Source organism: Salvelinus namaycush, chromosome 12, assembly GCF_016432855.1.
Source record: "Salvelinus namaycush isolate Seneca chromosome 12, SaNama_1.0, whole genome shotgun sequence".
Lineage (NCBI taxonomy): Eukaryota > Metazoa > Chordata > Actinopteri > Salmoniformes > Salmonidae > Salvelinus > Salvelinus namaycush.
Window position 1 is genome coordinate 41,960,323 of NC_052318.1, and position 26,281 is coordinate 41,986,603.

The following is a 26,281-nucleotide window of genomic DNA, read 5'->3' on the forward strand; positions in this document are numbered from 1 at the left end:
ATCCACCTTGATGGAAAATTTGGCTGTGGTTCATTGAAAGATAATTGAAAAAGAAAAATAGAAAAAGATACAAAACCAGCGGTAACATGGTCATGACATGAATTAGTTGGATATGTTCAATTACTTCACAATTTCAGTGTTCAACAGTCAATACCACAATAATATCATGGTTGACACTTACAATGTAAAGATATTTCCAATTACTGAGGGATAGAGCTATATCAAATTGATAAAGACACAAATAAAAAAGGTTTTTTGAGGAATACTTGCAATGTAAAGCTGACTGTAGAACAATACACTGCTCAATGTTCTGCTACTTAACACGTAGCAAAATGACATACACAGCACTGTATTACAGAACTATTATGACAGAGAATCTATTAAAGTTTACCATTTTTAATTGCTTTGTGGCGTTCTGTCATTTTGTCTGTAATTTTTTTGTTGTTGACCAGCTTCCCTTTACCATTTCATTCTTTCTCTGCCTTTCACTAAACCCCTCCTCACCTCTCTAAGTGTCAGTCAGTGGGAGGAATAGGATTATGAAGATGATGATTGATGTCAGTAATGCAATGAAAGCTGTGAGTCTGTGTCCTCTGTCCTGACACCCTTCACAACTCTGCTAATCGCAGGGATAATACTCCAACTGCTGCCCCAGCAGTCGTCATACAGGAAGGCCATGAAGTCCCGTGTGGCTCAGTTGGTAGAGCATGCTACTTGCAATGCCAGAGTTGTGGGCTCGATTCTCAAGGGGGAGCAGTGCAAAATAATAAGAAATAATCTATATATCTTTTAAAAAGTATGCAAATGTAACACTGGATAAGAGTGTTTTGGTTTTTGCCTTAGCACTACACAGCTGATTCAAATAAGCAAAGCTTCATTTTAATCAGCTGTGTAGTGCTGGGGCAAAATCCAAAACGTGCACCCGGGGGGACAGTGTTCGGGAAACCCTGTGCTAAATGACAAAAATGTATGTGGAGAAGGGGTAAATGTACTGTTCACATACAGTATATGTGGTTTATTATGCAAACCAGAAATACAACCAACATTATATGGAATAAGATTAAACAAGTGGAAATAATTAGGTGTAGGCCTACTAGATAAAATTACTGAGTAATTATAATTAACTATGATCCAGGCCGTGATTAGGAGTACCATAGGGCTGCCACAATTGGCCCAGCGTTCTCCGGGTTTGGCCGGGGTAGGCCGTCATCGTAAATAAGAATTTGTTCTTTAACTGACTTGCCTAGTTAAATAAAGGTTAAATAAAAAATAAAAAATAATAGCTGATAATTCATCAATATAAAATAATAATAATCATCCTCATTAATATCAGCAAAAATGTCACCTGCTGCAGAAACCAACTTCAGAGGTCTAACAGGTATCTCCAAAAGTTATAAAAGCTGTAACATTGCGGCTTCCGTACTACGGAATCCCAGCCATAACATCAACTAGCTAGATAGCTAACCTACCGGTAGCTATTTTTTCAGTCATTGTTGTCAAATGAATTGGACACATAAGGGGCATATCTTAAGCGCGAGTCACATCCTATCCGGACGAAACCGGATAAAAAACCTATTCGCGACATGCTATCAACAGTAAGCTTGCTATGAAATTAAAATGAACCGATTGTCAGCAGGCAGGCTAGCTATCTCTGACAAGATAGCTAGCTAGGTGGTGAAGTTAGCGAGCATTTACATAGCGTTGGCGTTGTGGTATTACTGAAGTTAGTTGTAATTGTTTCTTACTGTTTTGCTACAAATGACTAGTTAGTTTCAGTTTGTCAAAATATATTGTTGCAAAAGGTAGCTAGCAAGCAAGAGATAGGCTACTATGTAGCCAGCTTAACGCTGTCTGGTCAGATCGGCGCTACATTGTAACCAGGTCAGCGATAGAGAGATCAGCAGCAGTCTGTCTGTCGTAATAGGAAACAACAACATCCTCTTTATTGGCACAGTTCGTTAGCTAGCTACAGATTGACGACAACTGGTTGATTATTACAGTGATAGTTATATTTGGTAGATGGTGATAGTATTTGCCCTTCAGTACAAGTAAAGCCTTGCTTTGTGATTTCTGACTCAGACGATCATCATTGTCGTGTAGTGGAAATCAATGTGTGCCTGAAGATTAGGCGGAACAGCAGGATGTCTAGGGGATTTAGTGCAGCAATGATATTGTTTAGATAACACAACAACACAACCATGATCACAATACATACAAAAGCCCCCAAATGAAATCGTATAAGGCTCAACTTTTCTTTTTCTCTGACTATACATCACATCTGGTGCGTCTTAAGTTATAGAACACAAATACGAATATTGCTAAATCGGTTTATTTAATTTGAAGAGTAGCCAAATAAATATTTGATATGTCTGGGGACGGCTCGGATAGTAGTAGTAGCAGCGATGACTCCGATACAGGGATCCGGAGAAAAGCCTGCACTGTCAAACATGAGATTACCAATGGTAAGTAACCATCAACGTAACTAGCGCTTTGCCTGATTAATCAGACTGTGCTACACAATGGAATTGGTATACAGTCTGAAACATAGGAGTACAAAATAGTGGAATGTCCCTTACAAGCCAGAATGTTTAGTGCAATTACATTTGAACTTACTCTACTGCTTGTCTGTAAGGTTGGTCCTTCAGCTGCTCTACATTTTAGACAAAGTATCAATCAAGTTTATCAAGTTTATTTTATATAGCCCTTCCTACATCAGCTAATATCTCGAAGTGCTGTACAGAAACCCAGCCTAAAACCCCAAACAGCAAGCAATGCAGGTGTAGAAGTACGGTGGCTGGGAAAAACTCCCTAGAAAGGCCAAAACCTAGAGAGGAACCAGGCTATGAGGGGTGGCCAGTCCTCTTCTGGCTGTTTCCCGGGTGGAGATTATATCCACAGGAAAGTATTGTTTATACAACTTTTTAGACTAGAGCACCAGTACTGTAGTTTAAATTTCTATCACCTGGCACATGCACAAAACCACAAACACCCGTGAGACTTTGGTTAGTATGCATGCACTTCTGTCTTGTGCACGTGTTTGCTTATGACCGAAGGCACATCTTGATCACCACACAGACCTGGGTTGCGAAGTCAGTTTAATAATACTTTCCTGGGGATATTTTGTCTTACATTTCTAGCAGTTGATAGTCCAACAGTAGAGTAAGTTCAAACGTCATTTTATTAAACATTCTAGCTTTCTAAAGAACATGTCCACGATTTTGCACTCCTGTTTGACTGTATACCAATTCAGTTGTGTAGCACAGTCTGATTAATCAGGCAATCTAGCTCTGCACTGTTTCATAATTGATTATTTGAATCTGCCAAAGGATTTCAAGATGTGGTACACTTTGGGTAAATATTGCCTTCTGTAATTTAGCTATTGTGCTAGGGCTCTATGTAAGCTGTTTGGAGTTAAAAGTGATTGTTTGGAGTTTCTGTAATTCTGTGTGGATCAATATCTGTTTCCTGACACAATTGCATCCTGACCTTGACTGACACAGCAATAGCAGAAGTAGTAGTGTATGTTCAAGCTGTGTTCAGTTGTCTTCAGGTGCAGATTGATGTGCTATATTTTTGTGAGTGGTGGTGTCTCAGGGAACCATGACACCTGGGAACACAGCCATGGACGAATAGGAGCAGACCGTCAATCATGTTTGTTGTGTTGTCACAAAATATTCAGTTTACTGTGCTCTGCTATGTTTCGTGTGTGTGTGTGTGTGTGTGTGTGTGTGTGTGTGTGTGTGTGTGTGTGTGTGTGTGTGTGTGTGTGTGTGTGTGTGTGTGTGTGTGTGTGTGTGTGTGTGTGTGTGTGTGTGTGTGTGTGTGTGTGTGTGTGTGTGTGTGTATATGTTTGAACATCTTGACCATGTTCTGTTATAATCTCCACCCGGCACAGCCAGAAGAGGACTGGCCACCCCTCATAGCCTGGTTTCTTCCTAGGTTTTGGCCTTTCTAGGGAGTTTTTCCCAGCCACCGTGCTTCTACACCTGCATTGCTTGCTGTTTGGGGTTTTAGGCTGGGTTTCTGTACAGCACTTCGAGATATTAGCTGATGTACGAAGGGCTATATAAAATAAACTTGATTGTGTGTGTGTGTGTGTGCCTGCCTGCCTGCGCGAGCGTGTGTTGTGTGCGTGCAAACACTAATACTGTACTCTCCCCCCGCCAGCGAACCTCACAGGCCATTCTGAGAGAGTGGGCATGGAGAACTTTGAGCTCCTCAAAGTCTTGGGCACAGGAGGTGAGGCTCACTGCTCCGATCTTGGGTCGATTGCTTATAAACTGACTATACCAAACATTAGAAATGCCTTCCTAATATTGAGTTGCACTCCAAGCCCCCCGAAAGCGTTCCACAAGGGATGCTGGCCCATGTTGACTCTAATACTTCCCACAGTTGTGTCAAGCTGGCTGGATGTCCTTTGGTTGGTGGACCGTTCTTGATATACACGGGAAACTGTTGAGTGTGAAAAACCCAGCAGTGTTGTAGTTCTTGACACAAACCGGTGTGCCTGGCACCTACAAGCATACCCCGTTCAAAGGCACTTAAATCTTTTGTCTTGCTCATTCACCGTCTAAATGGCACACATACACAATCCATGTCTCAAAGCTTAAACATCCTTCTTTAACCTGTCTCCTCCCCTTCATCTACACTGATTGAGGTGGATTTAACAAGTGACATCAATAAGGGATCATAGCTTTAACCTGGATACACTTGGTCAGTCTGTCATGGTAAGAGCAGGTGTTCATAATGTTTTTTTATACTCAGTGTATATATTTATACTTTTTAAATTGAACCTTTATTTAATTAGGCAAGTCAGTTAAGCTCAAATTCTTATTTACACTGACGGCCTACCCCGGCCAAACCCAGACGACGCTGGGCAAATTGTGCACCGTCCTATGGGACCCCCAATCACGGCCAGATGTGATACAGCCTGGATTTGAACCAGGGACTGTAGTGACGCCTCTTTTACTGAGATGCAGTGCCTTAGACCACTTTACCAATCGGGATAGCGCCATAGTATTACTGGAGACCTGGATAACTCAATTTTGCTGTCTATTTTTTTGTGGAACATTTAGAATGAAAAGTTAAGGTTGTAAATGTGGTGGGTGGTAGGGGCTCCAATCAAATGTGATAAATGTTTCCAACCTTTCCTCTCTGTCTCTGTCTAGCCTACGGGAAAGTGTTTCTGGTCAGAAAGAACAGTGGTCACGATGAAGGGAAGCTGTATGCCATGAAGGTGAGTCTCTGTATCGTCTTTGACATTGGTCCAAAGACAACCCAAAGCGTTGACATTGTCTGATGTGGGGAGAATTCATGGACGGGTTGACCTACCTGTTGATGATAACGTCTCAGGTGCTGAAGAAAGCAGCCATTGTTCAGAAGGCGAAGACAGCGGAGCACACGCGTACAGAGAGACAGGTGCTGGAGCACATCCGCCAGTCCCCGTTCCTGGTCACACTGCACTACGCCTTCCAGACCCAGACCAAGCTCCATCTCATCCTGGGTGAGCGCTGGATCAAACAAACCCATACGTGGAACTCTCTGACTATGACCTTGGAAGTGCTGGTAGTGTGTCTCTGTGTGTGTATAATGTGTTTCTGCCTGAGTGTGTTTTTTTTTTTTTGCTTGGTTATTCAAGTGTTATCTGTATCTGTCTGTGTATAGACTATGTGAGCGGAGGGGAGATGTTCACACACTTGTACCAGCGGGATCACTTCTCTGAGGAAGAGGTGCGGATCTACATCGGGGAGATTATCCTGGCTCTGGAGCACCTCCACAAGGTATGTTATCGAGCCTTTCTGTTTTTTACGTAACCTTGCTGATATTCCATTCCTTAATTGTATCTGTGGTCCTCTTACATGATCAAATTTAGGCTGGATACTTTGCTCTTATCTGTTCATGTTATCCTGTGTATGTAACTTCTTGCTCGGTATGATGTGTACAGCTAGGCATCGTGTACCGGGACATAAAGTTGGAGAACATCCTATTGGACAGCGAGGGACATTTGGTGCTGACAGATTTTGGGCTCAGCAAAGAGTTCCTGGAGGAGGAGGTACGACAAAAAGGAAGACCTTTTTCATTGATGCCTCTATTTGTGTGAACGCAATCTGTGCATGTATGCATCCAACCATCCATCCATGCATATATTGTTGTCACTACAGACTGAGACGTGCGTTTTATTTCCCCCCACTACAGAAGGAAAGGACGTATTCGTTCTGTGGCACCATAGAGTACATGGCTCCAGAGATCATCAGGGGGAAGTCTGGTCATGGAAAGGTAAGAGTTAACCCATCACTCGGAGCATGGCTATGAGCTACGGCGGTTCATTAGACATCAATTACTGTAGAACACAAATGTATTTTTTTTTCATTCTTCCTTTTGACCCTTTTCTCCTGCCCACCCCAGTCGGTAGATTGGTGGAGTTTGGGTATCCTGATGTTTGAATTGCTGACGGGGGCGTCCCCATTCACACTGGAGGGGGAGAGGAACTCCCAGAGTGAGGTGTCCAAGTGAGTGCTGTGTGTCATCCACCCCTCCTCACACACACACCATGGTTCCATCCAACTCTTTCATCATTGCCCGTGGCCCCCGGCTACTTATCAAAATAATGACATCTATTGCAATGGTGGCTTCTTTCTCCCTCTCTTTATCTCGCTGTCTGAATACAATAACAAATAAATGAGTTGTGCTGCGTCCTATGTGTAACATAAAGCCTGCAGCCTAATTAGACATTCTGGTAAGCTGTTTCTTTTCAATCATGTTCTGTATGGCCATAATGGTTGTCTTGTAATGAGGGCTGTGTTCACACAGTGCCTTCAGCAAGTATTCATACGCCTTATTCCACATTTTGTAGTGTTACAGCCTGAATTCAAAATGGATTTCTCTCCCATCTACACACACTACCTCATAATGACCAAGTCAAAGCATGTTTAGACATTTTTGCACATTTTATTGAAAATGAAATGCAGAAATGCAGAAATATCTAATTTACATACAGTACCAGTCAAAAGTTGACACACTTACTCATTGAAGGGTTTTTCTTTCTTTTACTGTTTTCTACATTGTAGAATATTAGTGAAGACATCAAAACTATGAAATAACACATATGGAATAATGTAGTAACCAAATGTATTTTATATTTCAGATTCTTCTAAGTAGACCCTTTGCCTTGATGACAGCTTTGAACACTCTTGGCATTCTCTCAACCAGCTTCATGCGGTAGTCACCTAGAATGCATTTCAATTAACAGTTGTGCCTTGTTAAAAGTTAATTTGTGGAATTTCTTTCCTTAATGCGTTTGAGCCAATCATTTGTTGTGACACGGTAAGGGTTGTATACAGAAGATAGACGTATTTGGTAGAAGACCAAGTTCATATTAAGACAAGAACAGCTCAAATAAGCACAGAGAAACAACAGTCCATCATTACTTTAAGACATGAAGGTCAGTCAATCTAGAACATTTCAAGAACTTTGAATGTTTCTTCAAGTGCAGTCGCAAAAACCATCAAGCGCTATGATGACTGCCACAGGAAAGGAAGACCCAGAGTTACCTCTGCTGCAGAGGATACGTTCATTAGAGTTACCAGCCTCAGAAATTGCAGCCCAATTAAATGCTTCAGAGTTCAAGTAACAGACACATCTCAACATCAACTGTTCAGAGGAGACTGCGTGAATCAGTCCTTCATGGTTGAATTGCTTCAAAGAAACCACTACTAATGTACACCAATAAGAAGAAGAGACTTGGGCCAAGAAACACGAGCAATGGACATTAGACCGTGGAAATCTGTCCTTTGGTCTAATGAGTCCAAATTAGAGATTTTTAGTTCCAACCGCCGTGTCTTTGTGAGACGTAGACTAAGTGAGCGGATGATCTCTGCATGTGTGGTTCCCACCGTGAAGCATAAAGGATGAGGTGTGAGGGTGCTTTGCTGGTAACACTGTCTGTGATTTTTTAATTCAAGGCACACTTAACCAGCATGGCCACCACAGCATTCTACTGCGATACTCCTTCCCATCTGGTTTGTACTTAGTCCCACTATAATTTGTTTTTCAATAGGACAATGACCCAACACACATCTAGGCTGTGTAAGGGCTATATGACCAAGAAGGAGAGTGATGGAGTACTGCATCAGATGACCTGGCCTCCACAATCTCCCGACCTCAACCCAATTGTGATAGTTTGTGATGAGTTGGACCGCATAGTGAAGGAAAAGCAGCCAACGAGTGCTCAGCATATGTGGGAACTCCTTCAAGACTGTTGGAAAGCGTTCCAGGTGAAGCTGGTTGAGAGAATGCCAAGAGAGTGCAAAGCTGTCATCAAGGCAAAGGGTGGCTACTTTGAAGAATCTAAAATATATTTTGATTTGTTTAACACTTTTTTGGTTACTACATGATTCCATATGTGTTCATAGTTTTTATGTCTTCACTATTATTCTACAATGTAGAACATAGTAAAAATAAACACCCTTGAGTGAGTAGGTGTGTCCAAACTTTAGACTGGTACTGTAAGTATTCACACCCCTGAGTCAATATTTTGTAGAAGCACCATTGGCGACAATTACAGCTTTAAGGACGTCTTGGGTTTGTCTGTATCAGCTTTGCACATCTGGATTTGGGGATTGTCTTCCATTCTTCCTTGCAGATTTTCTCAAGCGCTGTTGTTAGATTGGGAGCGGCAGTAAACTGCAATCTTCAAGCCTTTCCTCAGATTTTCAATGTGATTCAAGTAGGGTTGCACATTTTGGAGAATATTCAGAGGTGGAGACTTTCCTTGGAAATTAATGGGAATATATGGGAATTAACGGAAATATATGCAAATTAATGTTTTTTGCATTGAATATATTTACCATATCATATGGAGACAAACATAAACCTTTTACCTTATAAGTAGACATAATTGCAAATGATTAAATCCTTCCAATAGAAATAAAGAAAACAATTTAGTTATGAATTGAACTTTAATTAAATTAGTTGACTCTTCACATGGGAGCTTTTCACTGAACAACAAAAGGGAATATTGAATGATCCCAATGATCTATCGCATCTCCCAAAAACGTTTTCAACATACACTATTGTACAAAAGTTTGGGGTCACTTAGAAATGTCCTTTTGTTATTTAAAGAAAAGCAAAAAATGTTTGCCCATTTTTAAAATTACATAAAATTGATCAGAAATACAATGTAGACATTGTTAATGTTGTAAATGACTTGTAGCTGGAAACGGCAGATTTTTAATGGAATATCTACATAGGCGTACAGAGGCCCATTATCAGCAACCATCACTCCTGTGTTCCAATGGCACATTGTGTTAGCTAATCCAAGTTTATCATTTTAAAAGGCTAATTGATCATTGGAGAACCCTTTTGCAATTATGTTAGCATAGCTGAAAACTGTTGTCCTGATTTAAAGAAGCAATAAAACTGGCCTTCTTTAGACTAGTTGAGTATCTGCAGCATCAGCATTTTTGGGTTCGATTACATGCTCAGAATGGCCAGAAACAAAGACCTTTCTTCTGAAACTCGTCAGTCTATTCTTGTTCTGAGAAATGAAGGCTATTCCATGCGAGAAATTGCCAAGAAACTGAAGATCTCTTACAATGTTGTGTACTACTCCCTTCACAGAACAGCGCAAACTGGCTATAACCAGAATAGAAAGAGGAGTGGGAGGCCCCGGTGCACAACTGAGCAAGAGGACAAGTACATTAGAGTGTCTAGTTTGAGAAACAGACGCCTCACAAGTCCTCAACTGGCAGCTTTATTAAATAGTACCCGCAAAACACCAGTCTCAACGTCATCAGTGAAGAGGCGACTCCGGGATGCTGGCCTTCTAGGCAGAGTTCCTCTGTCCAGTGTCTCTGTTCTTTTGCCCATCTTAATCTTTTCTTTTTATTGGCCAGCCTGAGATATGGCTTTTTCTTTGCAACTCTGCCTAGAAGGCCAGCATCCCGGAGACTCCTCTTCACTGTTGACGTTGAAACTGGTGTTTTGCGGGTACAATTTAATGAAGCTGCCAGTTGACCAACCCACTCAAGTGACACACCCCCCCAGTAAGCCAGTGACTCAGCCCCGTAATAGGGTTAGAGCCAGAGAATCCCAGTGGAGAGAGGGGAACCGGCCAGGCAGAGACAACAAGGGTGGTTCATCGCTCCAGTGCCTTTCCGTTCACCTTCACACCCCCGGGCCAGACTACACTCAATCATAGGACCTACTGAAGAGATGAGTCTTCAATAAAGACTTAAAGGTCGAGACTGAATCGGCGTCTCTCACATGGATAGGTAGGCCATTCCATAAAAATGGAGCTCTATAGGAGAAAGCCCTGCCTCCAGGTGTTTTCTTAGAAATTCTAGGGACAATAAGGAGGCCTGCGTCTTGTGACCATAGCGTATGTGTAGGTATGTACAGCAGGACCAAATTGGGAAGATGGATATGAGCAAGCCCATGTAATGCTTTGTAAGTTAGCAGTAAAACCTTGACATCAGCCCTAGCCTTAACAGGAAGCCAGTGTAGAGAGGCTAGCACTGGAGTAATATGATAATTTTGGGGGGTTTTAGTCAAGATTCTAGCAGCCATGTTTAGCACTAGCTGAAGTTTATTTAGTGCTTTATCCGGGTAGCCGGAAAATAGAGCATTGCAGTAGTCTAATCTAGAAGTGACGAGCATGGATACATTTTTCTGCATCATTTTTAGACAAAGTTTCTGATTTTTGCAATGTTATGTACAGTTGAAGTCAGAAGTTTACATACATTTCTTGTTAACAAACTAATGTTTTGTCAAGTCGGTTAGGGCATCTACTTTGTGCACGACACAAGTAATTTTCCCAACAATTGTTTACAGACAGATTATTTAACTTATAATTCACTGTATCACAATTCCAGTGGGTCAGAAGTTTACATACACTAAGTTGACTGCCTTTAAACAGCTTGGAAAATTCCAGAAAATGATGTCATGGCTTTAGAAGCTTCTGATAGGCTAATTGACATCATTTGAGTCAATTGTAGGTGTACCTGTGGATGTATTTCAAGGCCTACCTTCAAACTCAGTGCCTCTTTGCTTGACATCATGGGAAAATCAAAAGAAATCAGCAGAAAAATAATTGTAGACCTCCACAAGTCTGGTTCATCCTTGGGAGCAATTTCCAAACGCCTGAAGGTGCCACGTTTATCTGTACAAACAATAGTACGGCCTAGGACGCCTGTAAACAGTAGCTATAAAAAGTGATTGCGTAGGCTGCATAGATTTCATGACTAGAAGCTCAAAAGATGAAAACGCAGTGTTTTTAAAAAATGTATTGAAAAAAAAAAAAATGACAAACACCTTTGCCTTTGCGGGATGCGTGGGGGATATGGTCGCTAGTGTAACCAGGAGGAGAGGCCTCATTTAACACAGTAAATTCATCAGGCTTAAGCCATGTTTCAGTCAGGCCAATCACATCAAGATTATGATCAGTGATAAGTTAATTGACTATAACTGCCTTGGAAGTGAGGGATCTAATATTTAAGTAGCCCTATTTTGAGATGTGAGATATCACAATCTCTGTCAATAATGACCGGATTGGAGGAGGTCTTTATTCCAGTGAGATTGTTAAGGCGAACACCGCCATGTTTAGTTTTGCCTAACCTAGATTGAGGCACAGACACGGTCTCAATGGGGATTGCTGAGCTGACTACACTGACTATGCTAGTGGTAGACTCCACTAAGCTGGCAGGCTGGCTAACAGTCTGCTGTCTGGCCTGCACCTGATCTCATTGTGGAGCTAGAGGAGTTAGAGCCCTGTCTATGTTCGTAGATAAGATGAGAGCACCCCTCCAGCTAGGATAGAGTCCGTCACTCCTCAGCAGGCCAGGCTTGGTCCTGTTTGCGGGTGAGTCCCAGAAAGAGGGCCAATTATCTACAAATTCTATCTTTTGGGAGGGGCATAAAACAGTTTTCAACCAGCGATTGAGTTGTGAGACTGTGTTGTAGAGCTCATCACTCCCCCTAACTGGGAGGGGGCCAGAGACAATTACTCAATGCCGACACATCTTTCTAGCTGATTTACACGCTGAAGCTATGTTGCGCTTGGTGACCTCTCACTGTTTCATCCTAACATCGTTGGTCCTGACGTGGATAACAATATCCCTGTACTCTCTACACTTACCAGTTTTAGCCTTAGCCAGCACCATCTTCAGATTAGCCTTAACTTCGGTAGCCCTGCCCCCTGGTAAACAGTGTATGATCGCTGGATGATTATTTTTAAGTCTAATACTGCTGGTAATGGAGTCGGCCTCTGACTCCGACTCGTTGCTTAATGGGGAGAACTGATTGAAAGTTTATTTCGGCTGAATGAGCGACACCGGTTGAGCATTCCTACAGGTCATTTGCACTTTGAAGCAGGCTCTCATCAAGGACTTGCCTGTATTTGACTTCTTTCATTGTTCCTTCTCTCCTTACCAGTCTTGCTTCACGGTAGGGATGGTGTTAGATGGGTGATGAGCTGTGCCTAGTTTTCTCCAGACATGGCGCTTTGCATTCTGTCCAAAGAGTAACATTTTTGTCTCATTAGACCGCAGAATCTTATGCCTTATGATCTGTCTTTCACTTGCCTTTTTGCAAACTCCAGGCATGCCGTCAGGAGTGGCTTCCGTCTGGCAACTCTCCCTTAACGCCCAGTTTTGTGAAGTGCTGTAGAGACTGTTGTCCTGGTAGGTTCTCCAATCTCAACCAAGGAACTCTGTAGTTCTGTCAGAATTGTCATTGGGTTCTTGGTCACCTCCCTGACCGACGTCCTTCTTGCCCTGATGCTCAGTTTGGTCGGACGGTCAGCTCTAGGCAGAGTCTGGGTTGTTCCGTATGTTTTCCAAGGAGATCACTGTGCTCTTGGAAATGTTCAACACTCTAGAAATGGTTTTAAACCCTTCGCCCGATATGCCTCGTCACAATTGGGGATCTACGGACAGTTCCTTGGACTTCATGATATAGTTTCTGCTCTGATATACACTGTCAACTGTGGGACTTTATATAGACAGGTGTGTTTCTTTCTAAATCATGTCCAAACAGTTGAGTTGGCCACAGGTGGACTCCAATCAAGTTGTAGTGACATCTTAAAGATGTTCAAAGGAAATGAGATGTACCTGAGATCAATTTGGAGTCTCATAGCAAAGGGATAATTATTTTTTAATGTTTCTGCATTTCATTTTCACTTTGTCATTGTGGGTTATTGTGTGTAGATGGTTATTGAATCCATTTTGAATCAGGCTGTAACAACAAAATATGGAGTAAGTCAAGGGCTATGAATACTTTCTGAAGGCACTGAAGGCAAAGTGATTGCTCTTCCCTGTTTCTCTTCTTCGGCCCGCCCCCTCCTGCCCTCCTCTCAGGCGTATCTTACGCTGCGAGCCGCCATTCCCCTCTATGATCGGAGTCGTGGCTCAGGACCTGCTGAGGAAGCTATTGGTTAAAGACCCCCACAAGAGACTAGGCTCGGGGCCACGAGGGGCCGAGGACATCAAGAGTCATGCCTTCTTCAAGGTGCTCCTCTTCTCTCCTGCCGCTCTCTGTCTCTAGGCCCATCCTCTCTCTCTCCCAACATGCTCACACACATACACACACACACACTCTGCTCACCATTCTCCTCCAATTGCTCTATATTCATAGGGTCTCAGTTGGTCAGACCTTGCTGAGAAGAAGGTAGTCAGCCCATTCAAACCAGAGATCAGGAGCGAGCTGGATACAGGGAACTTTGCTGAGGAGTTCACTGGCATGAATCCTGTCTATTCTCCAGCCAGCACCCCACCAAGCACTGACCGCCTGTTCCAGGTATGTTAAATACACATTGTGTGCTTCCACTGTCACAGAAAAACACCCTACATACACAAGAGTCTTGTCTTCCATTTCAGGGCTACTCCTTCGTTGCTCCCTCCATTCTGTTCAACAAGAACGTGGTGATGGGTGACTTCATGGAGGGCCAGATGGGAGCAGACCGGCCAGGCTCAGCCACTGTCCGTCGCAGTGCTATGTTAGCGGTATGGAACTAGTCCTCTCATGGCCTCAGGATAGACGAGGTTCGGTGAATGTATCGGTGTTAATGTTGGCACTTTTATTTTTTATTTAGTCTTAGTCATTTTGTATAAAATATCATTGTCTTAGTCACATTTTTGTCATTTGAATAATTATTTAGTCTAGTTATTGTCAAAATGATAAACAGTGGGCCATTTTAGTCAACTAAATCCCTTCATTTTAGTCACTTATTCATTTTTTTGTGCCTCATTAACCTATAGTAAACACAAATCACTGACTTCCATGTGCACAAACATACATAGCCTTGTCCTACCAACATATTTTTCTGCACAACATCCTATCGCATGATTCTCTACCCAACAGCCAAGTTGGCAGAAGAACACATTACTCTGCAGCAGATAAAAATCCCACCCCTTGACATACTGTAGCTATACTGTAATGTAAGTTCTGTCATCAGTAGTGGTCTGACAGATTGCTTCAACCTATCTAGCTAGGATTGTCAATCTGTTATCTGAGTTATCAGATGTCTCTTGAAGTTGGTAGTATTTTATTCCCTGTCGACTTGTGGGTGCGAACGCTGTGGAAACGTTGCATTCGGTCTTGTTTGAATTGACAAGATGGCTCCAAACATCGCCCCTTTTTCTACCGGGAGCTTGTACCACCGGGAGAGTAGCCACGGCGTGTGCCTTATTTGCAGCAATGATTTGTGTTGCCAGATTGGATAACGGTTGCCGGGCAGAGAGGTGAATCATGAATGACCTGAGCATGGTATTTATTTCCCACCAATAACCGAATTGCAACATTGCATTGAGAAAGCCTTTACAATTCTGCTAATGTCATGTTTTTGATTGAACAAAACAAATAACACTAAAAAGCTCTCAATCTCTTTAAAAATGTTTTTTTTCCAGTTCACTTACTAGTCATATTTTAGTCACAGAGATAATTTCATCTCGTTTTCATCAACCGAAATGGGGAAAAAAAAAAAAAAAAAAAAATCTGGGTCTATTCAGTCAGTTAGTGTCGTCAATTGCCACTGGAAAATAGGCGTTTGACAAATCACTATCACTGGAATGTATCCAGAGAGGGTCTTATGTACAACACTGTTTGACATGAGCTCAACCTGTGCTTCATTAGTAAAAAAAAATCTATGTGCAACATTTTCACACTTAGCAAGGGTAGGATTTGGACATTTCCTGCAGTGGAGCACATTTTGACACATTTCACAGTTTCCTGTGTAGTTTGTACTTGACTTCCCTCTCTCTTGTCCTCTGCAGGACTCGACGTTCTTCCAGCTGTATGAGCTGTGCCTGCAGGGGGCGCCCCTGGGCGAGGGCAGCTTCTCTGTGTGCAGGAAGTGTCGACACCACCAGAGCGGCCATGAGTACGCCGTCAAGATCATCAGCCGCAGGTGAGCCGGGCGTGGCGCTGGCTGAGAGACTGTCACGCACTAATGCAATGTGTCATTGTTACAACAGCATGATGAATTACACACTTCACGCTGCTGTGTTTTAATATATTCTATTCCAATGCATTACCATACCTGTTTGGTGCACTGAGGTGGTTTGTGTTGTTGACCTTTAGTGCATGAATGCCTTTGAACTCTGTCGGTCTGTCTTTCTGGCTGTCTGTCTCTCTGTCTCTCTCTGTCTCCTGTGTCACTCTCTGTCTCGTTAGAATGGAAGTAAACACTCAGAGGGAGATCGCTGCCCTCAGGCAGTGTGAGGCTCACCCCAACATTGTCAAACTGCACGAGGTCTACACTGATCAGGTACACAATGATGGTAGAAATGCCATCAGCAGACACACACTCAAGCACTGACAAAACTGTCAGGTGTTCTTTCTCTTCTCATTGGCTGTGTTTACTTACAAGGTGGCAGGACTCGAATCACAATAATGTTTGACATTTGGGGAATATATTGGGAAACTTAAGCAATCATGCAGCAATAAACAATTTTCTCATCACAGACATAACCTTCATCTTCTCTCTCTCTCTTCTCCCATCTCCCTCTCAATCACCCCTGTCTCTTCCTCCCTCTCTCAGTTCCATACATACCTGGTGATGGAGCTGCTGCGTGGGGGGGAGCTGCTGGAGAGGATCAAGAGGAAGAAATTGTTTGGGGAGGCAGAGGCCAGTCAGCTTCTCAGGAGCCTGGTGTCAGCTGTCGGCTTCATGCACGAGGCTGGAGTGGTGCATAGAGACCTCAAACCAGAGGTGGGCCAACAGACTGACTCACAGAGAGGGAGTCTGAATATATTCTAGAATCTATAGAAATATATGGCCAGGAAGAAGTCACACATTGAAATAGCTGCAATATTACACCGACCACATTTTGCAGGCAGTGAGTGTAATGAGATCAAGGTGTTTAGCAATGCTGTAAAAACCACTAAGCATGGCCTATTTTATTTTGTTGGTTCAGGGTGAAATAAATTGACATTTGTTGCTCCATTACATCAGCCAATGAATGTAACCTGCTGTTGACGGCGTTGTTCCTGCACTACCCACTCACTGCTCTCGCTCTCTCTCCGCCTGGCAGAATGTGCTGTTTGCAGACGAGGGGGAGGACTCGGTGCTCAAGGTGATAGATTTTGGTTTTGCCCGGCTGTGCCCTGCGGGCAGCGCACCCCTGCAGACTCCCTGCTTTACACTGCAGTACGCGGCTCCTGAGCTCTTCCACAGCACCGGTTACGACCAGGCCTGCGACCTCTGGAGCCTTGGGGTCATCCTGGTACTTACACTACTAACTGACTCTGTAATGTGTCATTAGTAAAACGAATTATCGTTATGTTATTGATGATGTTTGTGTTTTTCTCTGGCAGTACACCATGCTGTCAGGACAGGTGCCCTTTCAGAGTGAGCAGCAGCAGCGGGCGGGGATGACCTCATCTTATGCTGCCGACATCATGCATAAGATTAAAGAGGGTGACTTCTCATTGGCTGGAGAGGCTTGGAAGGGTGTATCAGACGAGGCTAAAGAGCTTGTGAAAGGTGTGTTGTGCATCCCTCCTTATTCACTCATTGACATTGAGGCAATTCATAATTTTTTCCATCTGTTCACTACATACAGAAAAGTGTTCAGACCCCTTGACTTTTTCATCATTTTATGTTACATCCTTATTCTAAAATGGATTTAAAAAAAAAAAAAAAAAATTGTAATGGAATCCTCAGCAATCTACACACAATGGACAAAGCGAAATTAGGTTTTCAGAGATTTTTACAGAAGTATTCAGACCTTTTGCTATGAGACTCAAAATTGAGCTCAGGTGCGTCCTGTTTCCATAAATCATCGTTGAGATGTTTCTACAACTTGATTGGAGTCCACCTGTGGTAAATTCAATTGATTGGACTTGATTGGACATGTTTTGCAAAGGCACACACCTGTCTATATAAGGTCTCACAGTTGACAGTGCATGTCAGAGCAAAAATGAGGAGTCGTCCGTAGAGCTCTTAGACAGGATTGTGACGAGGCACAGATCTGGGTAAGGGTACCAAAAAAATTCTGCAGCATTGAAGGTACCCAAGAACAGTGGCCTCCATCATTCTTAAATGGAAGAAGTTAGGAGCCACCAAGACTCTTCCTAGAGCTGGCCGCCCGGCCAAATTGAGCAATTGGGGGAGAAGGGCCTGGTCAGTGAGGTGAACAAGAACCTGATGGTCACTGACAGAGAGATGGGAGAACCTTCCAGATGGACAACCATCTCTGCAGCACTCCACCAATCAGGCCTTTATGGTAGAGTGGCCAGACGGAAGCCACTCCTCAGGCACCATAAGAACTCTGACCATGAGAAACAAGATTCTCTGGTCTGATGAAACCACGATTCAACACTTTGGTCTGAATGCCAAGCGTCACATCTGGAGGAAACCTGGCATCATCCCTACGGTGAAGCGTGGTGGTGGCAGCATCATGCTCTGGGGGTGTTTTTCAGCGGCAGGGACTGGGAGACTAGTCAGGATCGAAGCAAAGATGAATGGAGCAAAGTACAGAGATCCTTGATAAAAACCTGCTCAGGACCTCAGACTGGGGTGAAGGTTCACCTTCCAACGGGACAACGCAGGAGTGGCTTCGGGACAAGTCTCTGAATGTCCTTGAGTGACCCAGCCAGAGCCCGGACTTGAACCCGATTGAACATCTTTGGAGAGACCTGAAAATAGCTGTGCAGTGACGCTCCCCATCCAACCTGACAGAGCTTGAGAGGATCTGCAGAGAAGAATGGGAGAAACACTCCCAAATACAGATGTGCCAAGCTTGTAGTGTCATACCCAAGAAGACTCGAGGATGTAATTGCTGCCAAAGGTGCTTCAACAAAGTACTGAGTAAAGGGTCTGAAATACTAATGTAAATGTGATATTTCTGTTTTCAATTTAGAATAAATTAGCAAAAATTTCTACTTGTTTTTGCTTTGTCATTAGGGGGTATTGTAATAAATAAATCTACACACATTTATTTATTTCATTTTAGAATAAGGTTGTAACCTAACAATGTGGAAAAAGTCAAGGAGTCTAAATACTTTCTGAAGGCACATATATATATATACACACACACAGTTGTATGAAAAAGTTTGGGCACCCCTGACAATTTCCATGATTTCCATTTATAAATAATTGGGTATTTGGATCAGCAATTTCATTTTGATCTATCAAATAACTGATGGACACAGTAATATTTCAATAGTGAAATGAGGTTTATTGGATTAACAGAATGTGCAATATGCATCAAAACAAAATTAGACAGGTGCATAAATTTGGGTACCCCAATAGAAAAATCACATCAATATTTAGTAGAGCCTCCTTTTGCTAAAATAACAGCCTCTAGATGCTTCCCATAGCCTCTAATGAGTCTCTGGATTCTGGATGAAGGTATTTTGGACCATTCCTCCTTACAAAACATCTCCAGTTCAGTTAGGTTTGATGGTTGCCGAGCATGGACAGCCCGCTTCAAATCATCCCACAGATTCTCAATGATATTCAGGTCTGGGGACTGGGATGGCCATTCCAGAACATTGTACTTGTTCCTCTGCATAAATGCCCGGGTAGATTTTGAGCAGTGTTTTGGGTCGTTGTCTTGTTGAAATATCCAGCGCCGGCGTAACTTCAACTTTGTGACTGATTCTTCAACATTATTCCCAGGAATCTGCTGATATTGAGTGGAATCCATGCGACCCTCAACTTTAACAAGATTCCCAGTACCGGCACTGGCCACACAGCCCCACAGCATGATGGAACCCCCACCAAATTTTACTGTGGGTAGCAAGTGTTTTTCTTGGAACGCTGTGTTCTTTTGCCGCCATGCATAACGTCCCTTGTTACGACCAAATAACTCAATCTTTGTTTCATCAGTCCACAGCACCTTATTCCAAAATGAAGCTGGCTCGTCCAAATGTGCGTTTGCATACCTCAAGCGACTCTGTTTGTGGCGTGTGTGCAGAAAAGGCTTCTTCCGCATCACTCTCCCATACAGCTTCTCCTTGTGCAAAGTGCGCTGAATTGTTGAACGATGCACAGTGACACCATCTGCAGCAAGATGATGTTGTAGGTCTTTGGAGGTGGTCTGTGGGCTGTTTTTGACCGTTCTCACCATCCTTCGCCTTTGCCTCGCCGATATTTTACTTGGCCTGCCACTTCTGGCCTTAACAAGAACTGTGCCTGTGGTCTTCCATTTCCTCACTATGTTCCTCACAGTGGACACTGACAGATTAAATCTCTGCGATAGCTTTTTGTAGCCTTCCTCTAAACCATAATGTTGAACAATCTTTGTTTTCAGGTTATTTGAGAGTTGTTTTGAGGCCCCCATGTTGCCACTCTTCAGAGGAGAGTCAAAGAGAACAACAACTTGCAATTGGCCACCTTAAATACCTTTTCTCATGATTGGATGCACTTGTCTATGAAGTTCAAGGCTTAATGAGCTCACCAAACCAATTGTGTGTTCCAATTAATCAGTGCTAAGTAGTTACAGGTATTCAAATCAACAGAATGACAAGGGTGCCCACATTTTTGCATAGCCTATTTTTCACATCTGATTTAATTTCATACAACTTAATATTGCTACACTAAAAATCTTTGTCTGGACAATACCCCAGTACTCAGCTTTTATTAGAAAATGAATGGCATGCCACTGTGATCATTTTCTGTGACGACAGAGTAAATTATTATGCAGCCTCAGAGGGGTGCCCAAACTTTTTCATACGACTGTATATTTAAAAATAATGAAATCCCTTTATCCGTCACTCCCTTACCGTCTTGTTTTCTCTGCCCCTCCCTACCCTTCCTTACCCCTCCCTGTCCCACCTCTCATTTTTGCTCTCCTTCCCTAAATCTTCTAAACCAACCCCCCTCCCTGTTTGTGTTCAGGGCTGCTGACGGTGGATCCAGAGCGGCGTCTCAAGCTGTCTGCTCTGAGAGAGAACAGCTGGCTGCAGGGCGGGGCCATCGTATCCTCCACCCCCCTCTGCACCCCAGATGTGCTCGAGTCCAGTGGCCCCATCGTCCGCTCCTATGTCAACGCCACCTACAAGGTAATGGAACTCTTAATATCTTTTTTTTTAAACTCAAATCCAGTGCGGAAAAAGTAGTTTGCATTCCTTGTGTTCCTTTTAACTTTTTGATTTAATTGTTCCTACTCTCCCTAACCAAATCAAAGTCAATTTGGCATTTGCAGAGTACTGCGTATTGTACAATGAAGTGTTTACTCGCAAGCTCTTCTCTCAAACAGTGCAACATTTATAAAAAAGTATTCAATAAAAAAATCTAGTGAAAAAAATATATGAGTATTTATACAACGGGTGGGTCTAATCCTGGATGCTGATTGGTTAAAACCGTGTCCCAGCTGTTCCACAAGTTACCACCGGCTAAGGCTATGATGTTGGAATGCCTATCTACTGTTCAATCTCCCTGTGCAATCAATCCACTGTCTCATCAGCCCAGCCAGGCAATTTATCAACTAGATCTCCACTGTAAAAAATAATCTAGACATTATCTTCCATTTCTTTTAGACTAGCAATTGATTTTCAACAGCAGAGACGTGTATAAACCTTGCCATCTGTCTCTGACTTTTGCAGCAATGTTTCAATATTGAAATTCGATCTCCAGCTGTCCCACACAGTAATGAATGTGTAGGGACCAGACAGACAGACAGGCAGCTTCTCTCAGCCAGTCGAAATCATGAATTGGTATATTGTTTTTATAGATACAGTACCAGTCAAAAGTTTGGACACACCTACTCACTCAAGGGTTTTTCTTTATTTTTACTATTTTCTTCATTGTAGAATAATAGTGAAGACATCAAAACTATGAAATAACACATATGGAATCATGTAGTAACCAAAAAAGTGTTTAACAAATCAAAATATATTTTATATTGGCGATTCTTCAAAGTGGCCACCCTTTGCCTTGATGACAGTGGTAGCCATGCTGGTTAAGTGTGCCTTGAATTCTAAATAAATCACAGACAGTGTCACCAGCAAAGCACCATAACACCTCCTCCTCCATGCTTCACGGTGGGAACTATACATGCAGAGATCATCCGCTCAGCTATTCTGTGTCTCACAAAGACATGGAGGTTGGAACCAAAAATCGCATATTTGGACTCATCAGATCAAAGGACAGATTTCCACTGTCTAATGTCCATTGCTCATGTTTCTTGACCCAAGCCTCTTCTTCTTATTGGTGTCCTTTAGTAGTGGTTTCTTTGCAGCAATTCGACCATGAAGTCCTGATTCACGCAGTCTCCTCTGAACAGTTGATGTTGAGATGTGTCTGTTACTTGAACTCTGTGAAGCATTTATTTGGGCTGCAATTTCTGAGGCTGGTAACTCTAATGAACGTATCCTCTGCAGCAGAGGAAACTCTGGGTCTACCTTTTCTGTGGCGGACATCATGAGAACCAGTTTCATTATAGCACTTGATGGTTTTTGCGACTGCACTTGAAGAAACTTTCAAAGTTCTTGAAATTTTCCAGATTGACTGACTTTCATGTCTTAAAGCAGGGGTGTCAAACTCATTCCACGGAGGGCCTAGTGTCTGCAGGTTTTTGGTTTTTCCTTTCAATAAAGCCCTAGACAACCAGGTGTGGGGAGTTCCTAACTAATTAGTGATGTTAATTCATCAATCAAGTACAAGGGAGGAGCGAAAACCCGCAGACACTCGGCCCCCCGTGGAATGAGTTTGACACCTGTGTCTTAAAGTAATGATGGACTGTTTCTCTTTGCTTATTTGAGCTGTTCTTGCCATAATATGGACTTGGTCTTTTACCAAATAGAGCTATCTTCTATATACCCACCCCACCCCTACCATGTCATAACACAACTGATTGGCTCAAACACATTAAGAAGGAAAGAAATTCCACAAATTGACTTTTAACAAGGCACACCTGTTAATTGAAATGCATTCCAAGTGACTACCTCATGAAGCTGGTTGAGAGAATGCCAAGAGTGCGCAAAGCTGTCATCAAGGCAAAGGGTGGCTACTTTGAAGAATCTCAAATATAAAATAGATTTTGATTTGTTTAACACTTTTTTGGTTACTCCATGATTCCAAATGTGATATTTCATAGTTTTGATGTCTTCACTATTATTCCACAATGTAGAAAATAGTCAAAATTAAAAACCCTTAAATGAGTAGATGTCCAAACTTCTGACTTGTACTGTATATGCAGAGAAATGTCAATAGAAAAACAGGTCAAATGAAATGCAGCTATTTTGCTGTCTTTCCAACAGTTTGAATCATTGTGTTAGCTGTGTAGTTGGCTAGCTCCACTAAACAGTGTCCTTGCAAAAGAGCCAATTTTTTTCTATGCCAGGCAAAATCGCGCATCATTAGCTCATTGGTATGGATGTATCCAAGTAAATGTCACTATTAAGCAGCTTAAAGAAGCGCAAATGCAGAAAATGTTCGATTAATCTGGCTGCAATGTTTGACGTGACTGTGTTAGCCCCAGTTGGGAACATTTAGAATGAACGACCATAGATGTGGAGTAGAAACTTCAGGACTTGGTCTCTGGCAACCTAACCGATAGAATGAGCGACCAGCCAACTTGGGTATCAACCCTAGATTTGCGTTGGAACTATAACTCATGGAAGGATGAAATAGTATGAATAAATTCATCAAAATAACATTTTTAATGACAAGTATGTCAATCATTATTTGAATGTGTTGGTAACCCATGTAAAAGTGATCATTCCCTCGAAGCTGGTTTTTGGAGGATATATTGACTTAGTCTCAGGCCTAACAACACAATATGACTATAATATATTAATATAATAAATGGTATGTGCAATGTAACGACAATAGAGAAATACACTTAGTGGCCAGTTTATTAGGTACACCCATCTAGTACTGGGTCGGAGCCCCCTTTGCCTCCAGAACATCCGGAATTCTTCAGGGGAATTGAAACATTGCTCAATTGGTATCAGGGGACCAAACATTCCCCCCACCGTTACACCACCGCCACCAGCCTGTACTGTTGACACTAGGCAGGACGGAGCCATGGACTCATGCTGCTTACGTAAAAATCCTGACTCTGCCATCAGCATGACGCAACAGGAACCCGGATTCGTCAGACCAGGCAATGTGTTTTTTCACTCAATTGTAAAGTTTGTGATTGCGTGCCCACTGGAGATGCTTTTTTTTTCTCGTCTACTGCAATAGCCCATCCATGACAAGGACTGACGAGTTGTGCGCTCTAAGATGCCGTTTGGCACACCACTGTTGTACTGGGCCGTTATTTGCCTGTTTGTGGCCCACCTGTTAGCTTCTTGTCATTCTCTTTTCACCTCTCATCAACGAGCTGTTTTCGCCCACAGAACTGCCGCTGACTCAATGTTTTTTGTTTGTCTCTCGATTAACCCTAGACACTGTCGTGCGTGAAAATCCCAGGTGGCCGGCCGTTTCTGATATACTAGAACTGGCGCACATGGCATCGATGATCATACCACGCTCAGTCACTTAGGTCAGTCTTTTTGCCCATTCCAACATTCAATCGATCAGTAACTGAATGCCTTGATGCCTGTCTGCCTGATTTTTATATAGCAAGCCACGTTACTCACTGTCTGTAGGAGCGAAGCGTTTTCGTGAACAATGGGGTGTACCTAATAGACTGTCCACTGAGTATATAATGGAGGTGTATGTGTAATGTAATAGAATAAGTAGGCTATATTATTGTATGTACATCCTCTCCATTAGGCCTTCAACAAGGGGAAGAGGGAGGGCTTCTTTCTGAAGAGTGTCGACAACGCCCCCCTTGCAAAGCGACGCAAGCTCAAGATGACAAGTACAGGTGTGGAGACTCGACGGAGCTCCTCTTCCTCCTCCTCGTCATCTTCCTCAGCTGCCTCTGCCGCTACAACAAACCTAAAAACACAGCCACCACACCAAACTCTGCCCCCGAAGCTAGAAAAGAGCTAGCAGCCGAGGAGGGGAGCAAGAGGAGTGGGAGGAATGGAGTTAGGAGAATAAAGCACATTAATTCAGCTATGACAGATTGGAATACTGGCTCTGAAAGACCAGAGATGATTCAATTTGTTATATCCCCTCTAAGTCCAAAGTCATATAGAATCTCCAAATTCTAAGATCTTATTTATGAACAAACTAAGAGACTAGTCCAATACTTAAGATCAAACGAAAGGGTTCACGTCCCTGTTTCCTTTGAAAGAATATGCTGAATGGCATTTTGCATTATCGTAATGATGCAAGGACTTTGTATGTATTTATACCAGCTGCAGTACACTGCAGTAGCTTGTCCCATCTCATATCTTTTCTCAAGAAATGAACTAACGTGTCATTTCTTGAATGGACAAAGCTTTAGACTATTGTTTTCTAAATTCCGGTCAGAGGCTTTACATCAGTATGGTAAGTTATGGAAGACATTTTCGTCGGCTTTAAGATCATACTTATGAAGTTTTCAGTCACTTTTTTAGCAGGGTGACGATGAGCACGCAGTTGGAGATAATGCTGACGTTTTGCATGTTGTCAGTACCTGAGGTGAGGAGCCCTGTCGTAGAACGAGTCAGAGAGTCCTGAAGGGGGAAATGCAGAGCCATGAATGAGCACAAGCCATATATACACAGGGAGGTCATGGCCTCTACAACAGAGCACTTATGGATCGATACACAGTGCTCATCGCGTGGCAAAACAGAGGCAGTGGTTGGGAGTCTGTTGGAAGTCTCGCTGTTTTTAATGATGTGGTTGAGGTTAAGAATGTTGGACAGCTGTTCAAATTAACTTTGACCTTGCGGGATGGTCCCAGTCCATGGGACGCTGTCTTTGTAACCCAATGGTTCTAGTCACATACTGCCAATTTACAGGACCCTTAGAATCATTTCCTTTGGCTTGAGATATCAGCCTTCTATCGACGTTGGTGTCTGTCTGCATAGTTAACTGGTTCGCTGAAGTTCACCTGAGAATCAAATAACGGCATCCATTGTTCTGTATGCATAAGTGTGCTTCATTAACAACCATCATGATTCTGACAGGGAAGACCGGGAGATGGAACACTTGGTGATAGACATTCTGATTTGATACCATAGTCCCATACACAGTGCCCTAAGGCTTATGATGTACATTTCTGAGCAGGGCAACTTTTCATTATATTGTGCGAAGGGCCAAATGAAAAAAATGAATTATTTTTTACTGTGAGTAAATATTGTCACCCTGATTTAGAGGTTAGTGTTTTTGTAGACGTTTAGGTGTTTGATCATTGAATGTCAGTTACACTGATCATTTACTAATCACTTTTTTTACCGGAATATATTGACTGTTGATTTGATTTGTACCTGGATATCACACAAATGTAGTCATTTTAATCAGCGATACTTATTTCAGATTTAAACAGTGCTTATTTTAGTATTTATTACATGTCATGTGTTTTTATAATGCTGTGGTAATGGTTGTCATGTGCGTGTGTGTGTGTAAGTGCGGCGTGACTGGTTCTGGGGATTGGATGTGCTCTTCCTTATTAGTCTTCAGGTAAAGTATTATTGCAAGTTACTGTAGTAAATAATTGTTTTGATCACATCTTTTATTAGTTACTCCTAAACATTATTTTGTCGGGAGCTTTTGTCACAATGCTATTGTTTGGCTGTTGATGTCGTGTGTTGTCTTTTTTTAATGTTATGAATTTGACTTTTTTTAATGAGCTACTACCCACTTCATGTTTTGCCGTCCTATTTTGCCCAACATTTTCAATTCTTTCTTCAAAGCATATCATGACGTTGAGATTCCCTATGTCACGATAGCTTGTGATGCTTGGTTTGGGTCAAGAACACTTCAGTCTGGAGCAAAATAAATGACTTTTCTCTA

At 42.5% G+C, this 26,281-nt stretch overlaps 1 protein-coding gene across 2 annotated transcripts; it reads left to right on the plus strand.

Annotated features, from left to right (window-relative positions):
* The first annotated feature begins 1,448 nt into the window (after positions 1–1,448).
* Positions 1,449–26,281, plus strand: LOC120057254 (ribosomal protein S6 kinase alpha-4-like). Of its 2 annotated transcripts, XM_039005800.1 has the most exons (18): positions 1,449–2,462; positions 4,168–4,239; positions 5,169–5,236; positions 5,353–5,503; positions 5,665–5,780; positions 5,945–6,052; positions 6,196–6,276; positions 6,406–6,509; positions 13,353–13,503; positions 13,630–13,791; positions 13,872–13,997; positions 15,267–15,400; positions 15,667–15,760; positions 16,034–16,204; positions 16,527–16,718; positions 16,810–16,978; positions 20,339–20,502; positions 24,167–26,281. In XM_039005800.1, the coding sequence occupies exons 1-18, from the start codon at positions 2,366–2,368 to the stop codon at positions 24,386–24,388; spliced, it is 2,382 nt and encodes a 793-aa protein (XP_038861728.1). In that variant the 5' UTR covers positions 1,449–2,365; the 3' UTR covers positions 24,389–26,281. The 2 variants fall into 2 exon arrangements, with proteins under 2 accessions (XP_038861728.1, XP_038861729.1); XM_039005801.1 differs by lacking the exons at positions 1,449–2,462; positions 4,168–4,239; positions 5,169–5,236 and having other exon boundaries at positions 5,478–5,565.